The 10,000-nt window shown below is 38.4% G+C and overlaps 1 protein-coding gene across 3 annotated transcripts in view; it reads left to right on the top strand.

Annotated features, from left to right (window-relative positions):
- LOC128248767 (uncharacterized) overlaps positions 1-10,000 on the top strand; it is a 178,193-nt gene that overhangs the window by 127,466 nt on the left and 40,727 nt on the right. For all 3 annotated transcript variants that reach the window (XM_089357963.1, XM_089357964.1, XM_089357962.1), the window contains one exon: positions 4,452-4,745. In XM_089357963.1, coding sequence (XP_089214089.1) covers positions 4,452-4,745 — 294 coding nt within the window. The remainder of the gene's footprint in view (positions 1-4,451; positions 4,746-10,000) is intronic.

Raw genomic sequence — 10,000 nt, 5'->3', positions numbered from 1 at the left:
GAATTTTGAAAATTTTGGTAATTTTAGCCAATCGTAAGCCACAGACACAGTCATGGCTGTTTCGATAATAAGAAGCGGAACATGAGAACTCTTTTGTCTTACAACGTACCTGTTGCCATAGTAACAAGCGAATCCGAGCAGTCTTTGAAAAGACCGTCAACTAAAACGTTTATTTGTTATACGCTGTCAAAATTTCGTCGCTCGAAACTACGACCTGTTCACTGACTAAAAAAAAAGTTGTGCTGCACAATTTTTATCCGGGAACAGGTCGCAGTTTCAAGAGACATACATTCTGACAACATATCTATGATAATAAAAGCGGAATTCTGTCTGTCCGTCTGGGACCCCTGTATCTCAGTCTACATTCGCTCTACATAGGCATATACCTTTTTGGACTCAGGATGATCCCGGAGTTGCAATTCTGCCCTTCATTTGGTTCTTAAACATCCAGCATTGGGATCCGATATAAAAGCATTTGGGTTGCAATTTCTAGCAGGTAAATCTTGGCTGATTCATGCCATCTTGGTTGGCGTTTGTCAGATGACGTCAGAGATCAAGGGCGGAGATAAGTGACATTCGCTTCGTTAATTTTACGTCGAAATAAGAACCTTGAGACAAATTGGCCAACAGTTGGAATCCAATAGGATGATTGCATTACAGAGTTATTTCTCATCCGTCCTTAACTTCTGATCAAACACCACCGGGGCATATAGCCATTATAGACGGATTGTAGTCATGATGTTTAGTTCTCTTTAGTGTTGGGCTGCAGGCTCAATTAGCCTTCCACATGAGCTAGGTTAAAAGTCCGTATTTTAAGCTAGTTACAATTAAATGTTTAAGTGAATTTTACGGTCTTTTTGTTTCTAAATGACTAACCTATCTCTTCAAAGCCGCAATCATGATATAAATGATCATTTCTAATATATATATGCACAAGGCCTGGAGGAGACTACTTGATTGCAAAGGCTCAAAGCTCAACTGCTACTTATTTCATCGACCCCGAAAGGGTGAAAGGCAAAGTCGACCTCGGTGGAATTTGTACTTAGAACGTAAAGACGGACGAAATGCCGTTTTCCATCTTTATCTTCAGATCAGGAAATAGTTTGTACGGCTAGATTTGAACTCAATCCAATATGCAAAGAATAGTAGTTACCGACGCTGAGCTGCGGATTCTAAAAAAAAAAACTATCGGTAACAGGAACGCAGGTATGGCTGTATGGTTAAAATGTTCACTTCATAACAATGGGATTCCGGGTTCCATCCCACTACGTAGCACCATGGGCTAGAGTTTTCTATTACCTCGAGTTGATTAATGCTTCGAGTGAAATTTTATTGACAGAAGCAATAACAGAAGAGGGAGGGCGAGAGCACGTGTAAATGTGTTTACATTTAAACCGCCTAAAACCAGTGACGTTGTTGATGTACTGCAACATAGACGCTCGACAAATAGGCATGGATTAAATAAGTACAAAGCTGAAAAAATTTATTATTGGGGTGGGGGATCGATATTCTTTACAAAACCTTTCAAGGCGGTGCTCCAGTATGGTCACAATCGGAGAACCAGCAAAAAACTCTAAATGGATAAAAGAATATGTATATATATAACAATAATATTAGGGATAAAAATCCAAATTTACAGGTAAAAACTCAATTAATAGAGTTAATTAATTGGATTTTCGTCCATGAGTTCATGAACCTTGGTTCTTTTCTCTAAAACTATATATATATATATATATATATGTTTATATATATACGTTTATATATATATGTTTATATATATATATATATATATATATATATATATATATATATATATATATATATATATATATATATAAACATATATATATATATATATATATATATATATATATGTGTGTGTGTGTGTGTGTGTGTGTGTGTATGTATGTATGTATGTATGTATACATATATATATATATATATATATATATATATATATATATATATATATATATATATATATAATGTTTGCAGTGGTGTACAGATATTGTATATTAAGAAGCCTCCTTCATCTTAATACACACACACACACACACACACACACACACACACACATACACACACACACACACACACACAGACACACACACGTAAATACAGAAGGTCTTCACATTTTCCCTTCTTGCAGCGAAATAATACTTTCAGCTAAAGAAACACTTCAAATAAACGCAGAAAGAGAATGGGTTTTTAAAAATTAAAAAAAACAGATAATGACGCTGTGACGTCACAAACTTCGCTATGTCTTGATATTGTTCCTTCTCCTGTTGTCTCATTGTGTTTAAATATCCATTTGGTTTTCATCCTGTTTCTTTTGCATGTTTACTTTAACTCCCAATTTTACTCCGCTTCTCACTTCTTGAAATCTCGTCTTACTTTCTCACTTTCTCATATTTCTGTCTCTATCTCTTCACTGATTCCACCATTGCCGCCTTTTTTCTCTCTCCCTCTCTGTCACCATCTCTGCCTGTCTATCTATGCCTCTCTCTCCCTCTCTCGCTCACCCTCTCTCTCTCTCTCCCACTCTCGCTCTCTCTCTTTCTCTCACATACACACACACACACACACAAACACATGCACACTATCTTTTGCCTTTCTTTTTCCCATTATCAACAACGTTACTTCCGGCGCCTCCGTCATCGCTTCCATCGTAACTACCAGCTGTTTATTTCTTACATTTTTTCAAGTTAATTCCCTTAGTATCACATTTTTAAGTTAATTCTCTTACCTAGGAAAATACTATTGTATTAATATCTAGGTTAATTATAAAAAAAATGTAAGTAAATTATTTCCAACACATAAAAGTGTTGATTTAATTCAGCAAATGGTCGCCATTTTGATATTGGAAGCCATGACACCCGATTCCTTTTTAAGTTCAATGCATATTTAGTAACACATAAAGCTTTTAGTGGTATGTGTCGTCAATTCAGTTATAGAATGGAATAACACCACCATACTGCATCTGTATGTTATTGTGCGTGTGCATGATTGCCACTAATGAGCAAAGCATTATGTGTGTGCGCGCGCGCGCGCGCGCGTGTGTGTGTGTGAGTGTGGTAATAAGTTTGCTTCCAAACCACATGGTTCTGGGTTCAATCCAACTGCGTTGCCCCTTGGGCAAGTGTCTTCTACTGTAGCCTCCGGCTCATTTAAAGCCTTATGAGCGGATGTGTTAGACGGAAACTAAAAGAAGCCTATCATATATGTGTGTGTGTGTGTGTGTGCGTCTTTGTGTCTATGTTTGTCCACCACCATCACCACCACCACCACTATCGCTTGATAACCGGTGCTGGTGTGTTTACATCCTCGTAACGTAGCGTTTCAGTATAAGAGATCGATAGAATAAGTACCAGGCTTTAAAAAAAGTACTGGGATCGATTCATTCAGCTAAAAAACTTCTTCAAAGCGATGCTCCAGCACGTCTACAATCTAATGACAGAAACAAGTAAACGACAAAAGATAAAAAATGTGTATAGCGAATGTATATATATATATATATATATATATATATATATATATATATATATATATATATATATATATATATGGGAGAATTTACGAAAAAAACAACAGACGAAGACAGGTGGTGTAAACAACAAATGGATGTATTAGTTTAACGCTCGGGAATAGAGAAAGTCTTTGACGTTTCGAGCCTACACTCTTCAACTGAAAGGAACACAGAAAGAAACAAGGAGAGAAACAAGGAGAAAAAAACATATAAATGTAGTGATCAGCGATCTATCATGGCGAATGTCGGACAGAAGGATCACACAGGAGAGCTAAGAAAAAGGGGAGATAACAAAGAAGTGGTGAACCCAAGACGAGAAGCTGCGTGTGTGTGAGAGAATGCTGGTGATCTTAACGTATACATGTGTGCATGTAGGTGTGAAGGTGTGAAAATGTGGGGAAGGGAATTGGTCAGTGCTAGTGTGTGCGAAGTGATGTGTTGTGTGATGTGGTGTAGCGTGGTGTGATGTGAGGGTGTTAGGAGGTGGGGGAGTTAAATATGTCGAAATGACCACCAAATTCTTCGGCTCGTAGTTAAATGTATAAATCAATTAATTACTCGCTCTCTCTTTATATGTATGTGTATGTATGCATGTATATACAATTGCGAGTGTTTATGTGTGTATATACATATATGTGTGTGTGTGTGTGTGTGTGTGTGTGTGTGTGTGTGATTGAGTATGTATCCTTTTTACGGTTTCTTCCTTGCTTGTTTGTCATTTACTTCCTTCTATCTCGCTTATCCCTCTTTCTATCAATACACACATACTCACACACACACATACATACATACATAAATATTACATATATATATATATATATATATATATATATATATATATATATATATATATATATATAGTGTACATGGATCAATGTATTTATTTATTACAATTTATTTTCTCCATATATCTATCTATTCACAGCCTTGCACTCCGCCAACGCCAAAAGTGGTGTTAGCGGCACAATGAGCAGCCCAGGGGCGACGAGTGTAGGAGCCGCTCTTTCAGGGCTCAGCCTTCCCAACATCCCGCCACTGCCCAATATGGCGTTGCCAAGCATGTATTTCCATAGCAACATGGCTGCCGCAGCCGGTATGGAATGGCCAGGACCGCCTATAGGAAGCTCGCTTGGCCCGCCGCAGACCTCCATGGCTTCGTATATGACAACACCCGGGGCCGCCTCCAAATGTGACAACAGACTACTGCATACGTCATCAGGTAAGCTGTTTTGCTCTTCATTGCTCTTCTTCTGCTATTATCTGAAACGGTGCCAGTACAGGTAGCCGGTGGCACACATGTGCTAACGGCACACATGTGCTAACGGAACAGATAGTGCTAGTGGCACAGACGGAGCCAGTACCGTCTATGCTATTGTCAGCTCTATTAGAGTAGATGGTACTGTACAAGGCTTTTGCTTTTTTTTTTTTACATGTTTCCTTACTTCAGTGTCTATATACACAGTTTTTTTTTTCGCCCTTTCAAAGCCTAGCCAGGCTCATGGGCCCGGTTTCCCGGTTTCTATGGCATATGTGTTCCCCCCACCCAGCTGGACGGGACACCAGAAACAGGAAGAAACAGGAAGAAAGAGTGAGAGAAAGCTGGGGCGAAAGAGTACAACAGGGATCGCCACCACCCCCTGCCGGAGCCTTGTGGAGCTTCAGGTGTTTCGCTCAATAAACACACACAACGCCCGATCTGGGAATCGAAACCACGATCCTCCGACCGCGAGTCCGCTGCCCTAACCACTGGGCCATTGCGCCTCCACCTATATACACAGTACCAGTCATATATTGAGATCAACGTAAACAACAATAGTGCCGACTTTAAATTTATTTTACGCCTCCTCTTCCCGTTTTGAGCATCTCTACAATAAATACCAGTTATGTACAAGGGTAATATTCGACCTTACAACAACCACCATTACAATAAAATTGTAATCTTGTAAAAACATGATTCGCTCTACGTGGTCACACGAACAGCTTGGAATAACAACCAAATCTCCCCCCGAATTTCTCCCACCATTGTAAAAGAGGAAGGACACTGAATGAATAGACTATCGTCTAAAAGTAATAAGATAGGATGATCAAGGCTGGAACGGCTTTGATCGTAGACCAACTGAACCACGGCTGACATACTATAAAATAACCACCACCGCTACTACTACTGCCACAACTACTACCATCATCATTACCACCACCACTCCTACTATACTACTACTATCACCATCATCACCCCCACCGCCACTATCACCATCACCACCTCCATCATTACTACTACTACTACTACTACTACTACCACCATCACCACCACCATCACCACCATCACCACTACCATCACCACCATCACCACCATCACCACCATCACCACCATCAGCACCTCTACTACTACTACTATTACCACCACCACCACCACCACTAATAGGAGCTAAATTTCTGCTTAACCACACAATACAGTTTTAAAAACGGAAGGACAACATTTTACAATGTAGTCCCACATTAGGTCAGGTTATAAAAACGAGAAGGCCACGAACGGAAGCTCTCTAATTTCAGGTTTACTGGATCGGAGCAGAACTGGGTCTAAGCAACAACATTCATAACTGAAAAGACACGTTGGACGGACGTTTGCATGTTAAACTTCCTTCTATAGTGCCAACACATCCTCCTTTCCCTCTCACTTCTACAGAAATTGAATATTACTGACTGTGTCTTGTGCGATGAAAACAGCAAGTGACACACCTTACTTACATAGATCTATATATGAAATATCGCATAGTTTCGCATAGCTTCGGATATTCTCATCCAAGGTGGAGACGAGTACCAACGTTCCCAAGTGGCAGACTTAATCATTGTTGAGAAGTATCTCTCTACATGAAACCATTAGCCTTATTGAGCCACAAATAAAGGACATTTATCCACCTATGTGGTGTTGTGCACTCCTTCTTGCTACTCAATATTAGCATGTGTGTGTGTATGCGTATGTGTGTGCATGAATTTTTGTAAAGCTATGTAAAGCTATGTATTCCTCACACCCACCTTTCTCTCCCTTCCTCGGTATTTTAAAAGCTAGTTATGCGTGTGTATGTAATGTGTGCACTTGTGTGTAATGTGTGTGTGTAATGTGTGTGTGTATGCATGTATCTGTGTATTTACGAAAGTATATATGCAGCGCCGCGTGTATAACCGTGAATTACAGCTGTATTAACGTTAACACCCCACTCCCACTCAATATCTGTTGCTTACACAACGCTGTTCTCCCTTTCCCTTACATCAGCCACACTCACTATGCCAACACATTTCGCTCACACTAACACTCTTTGCACCCTTCTCATTTTATGAAATAATAGACAGACAGATCGGCAGATAGAAATTGCCCATTTATGTATAAGATATGCATATATATTCACAAAAATGCATAAGCGCAGAAGTGGCTGTGTTCCGGGTTCAGTCCAACTCCGTGGGACCTTGTGCATGTGCGTTCTGCTATAGCCTCGGAACTACCAAAATCTTGAGTCGATTTGCTAGACGGAAACTGAAAGAAACCCATCGTATCGGATTTAACATGGCTGAAACAAGTAAAAGAATAAAAGAATAAAAGAATTCATATATATACATGTATACAAAGATATATTTGAGTAGATATATATATATATATATATATATGTATATATATATATATATATATATATATATATATATATATATATATACTTGCATCTATACATATATCTGTGTGTGCGTGTGTGCGCGAGTGTTTATGTATATATTTATATATCAGAAACCAAGGCAGAAATGTGTGAGAGAGAGAAAGAGAGAGAGAGAGAGAGAGAGAGAGAAAATGCATAAGGAATAATGCTTACATGCACTTCGAAGTATGATAAGCCAACAGTATATCACAATTTGATTGATTACAGAAAACATTGTCAGATAATATGGCTCTGCAGAGCTGTCATATTTTCTCTATCCACTTGTAAAAGCACGTCATGTTTTCATATCTTCAGTACCATGTCTAAAAATAACTTGTGAAATATGCTCCGATCGAAGCTTTAGAGCTGAGAAATAAATCAATGTGTTTCGGAGTACATGTCTTTCACAGTAGACAATCTACATAGCAAGTAAAATGTGACATATATACGCACATACACGTTCACACTAACATACATACATATATATATATATATATATATATATATAAATACATATACATATATAGATACATTCATGCATACCAGGAAAATATGCAGGTTATATATGATGTATATACATACACTCATACCTGTATATATACATACAAACATATATAATATCAGGTCATCCCATAAGTTCTGTCTGGATTTTAAATAAAGAAAACAAGTAATCAAATGTTATATTTAATTGAAATTTAATTATCAATGTACTTTCCCTGATTATCTATGACTTCCTTCCATCTATTTACAAGCTTTTTTAGCCCATCAATGTAAAACTCTTTTGGTTTCAAAGTGAAGAACTCTGAAATGTCAGTTTCGACCTCCTCCTGGCTTGCGAAAGTTATGTCCCCCAAATGATTCTGTAAACTACGAAACAAATGGTAGTCTGAAGGTGCAAGGTCGGGAGAATAAGTTGGATGAGGAATGTTTTCCCAACCAAGCTCTTCGATCTTCTGTGATGTGATCTTTGCAGTGTGGGGTCGCGCATTGTCTTGATGAAACTTCACTCCTTTTCGATTCACTAAAGCGGATCTTTTTTTCTTCAAAGCTTGGTTCAAACGCTCTAATTGCTGACAGTGGACTTGAGCATTGATTGTTGAATTAGGTGGTAACAATTCAAAGTGAATTACTCCTTTGCAATCCCACCAGATAGAGAGAAGAACCTTTTTCCATGAAGTTCCCTTCTCGGTTGTGGTTGAGTTTTTCCCTTTTACCAAGCCAGTTTACGACGTTTAACGTTTCGATAGAAAATTCATTTTTCGTCACCAGTCACAAGTCTATCCAAAAAGGGTGAAATGAGTTCGCGAGAATGGAGAGAAGGGAAGATGTCAACTTGGGATTTGCGGTTGCTTTCGGACAATTCATGAGGCATCCATTTTCCGAGTGTAGGAATCTTTCCAAGTTGTTTTAGTCATTAGACCGCGGCCAAGGCGGTGCTCCAGCTTGGCCGCGGTCTAATGACTAAAACAAGGAAAAGATAAAGCATAAATGATAATGACTTATGCAAAGGCCAAAAGAAAGGTTCCTCTTATAAGCTATGTGAACAGAATGAAAACATACTGGGAGGGATTTCAGTGCGCGCAAAAAATATTCTTTTCTAAACTAGGCACAAGGCGCAAAATTTGGGGGGGATGCGGCCAGTCTATTAGATCGGCCCCAGTACGTAACTGGTGCTTAATTTATCGAACCTGAAAGGATGAAAGGCAAAGTCGACCTCAGCAGAATTTGAACTCAGAACGTAAAGACAGACGAAATGCCGCTAAGCATTTCACTCGGTGTGCTAACGATTCTTTTCTACTCTAGGTACAAGGCCCGAAATTTTGTGGGAGGGGCCCAGTCGATTAGATCAACCCCAGTACGCAACTAGTACTTAATTTATCGACCCCGAAAGGATGAAAGGCAAAGTTGACCTCAGTGGAATTTGAACTCAGAACGTAAAGACAGACGAAATACCGCAAAGCATTTCGCCCGATGTGCTAACGTTTCTGCCAGCTCACCGCCTTGCGAACAAATATATTTCACTTAAAACAATTCTGACTACAAGCTGATGATTGTAGTTGAATTCACAAAAGTTAGAAACAGTCCAAAGGACAATACGCGAACATGGTCCTCGAAGACGTCATGCCTGCATCCTCTGTTATAAAACTAACTAGAATCCAATTGATACCATGTTACCTCGCTATAAGGCTGACCACATATATCTAACTGCCGATGATTATAGCAGCAGCCACGATAATGAGTATATTCCGAGCTGGTAGAGCGAAGAATATAAACAACTGAAATGTATTTTTAATGAAATATTTCAAGAAAAGACTATTTTGCTTTTTAAAAAATGTCCCGGTACAAGATAACCATATTTGTCAAATGTTCATAAGAGACCCACACAGTCATGAACCATCATTTTGGCAAATAAACGCCTGTTTATATTCCCTTTCTACAAATGTTAAGTAATGACTTGAAAATACAAAAGCAGACTCAAAGTAAACAAAAACAAAACAATAAAAAATACATTATGGATTCGGAAAAAAAAAACCTGAAAAAAATATTTTATCTACGGAAGACTGTTTTGTAACGATAGCTATGAAATGAATACAAATAAATAATTATACTTCGCAACAAGAAAATTTAAAATAAAATGAAAAAATGTTTAGAGTTAATAAAAAAACAGAACACTTGAATATAAATTGATTATTCTCAGGTAGAAGTTAAAAGCTACCAGGAAGAAACTCCATAACTCGAAGAGAGGAGCTGAAAGGAAAATAATTAACAAGAAATTCAGACGAAATCAAAG

This window comes from Octopus bimaculoides, chromosome 9 (assembly GCF_046866305.1).
Source record: "Octopus bimaculoides isolate indiv1 chromosome 9, ASM4686630v1, whole genome shotgun sequence".
In the NCBI taxonomy this organism is placed as follows: domain Eukaryota; kingdom Metazoa; phylum Mollusca; class Cephalopoda; order Octopoda; family Octopodidae; genus Octopus; species Octopus bimaculoides.
This window is presented reverse-complemented; position numbering and strand designations above follow the sequence as displayed.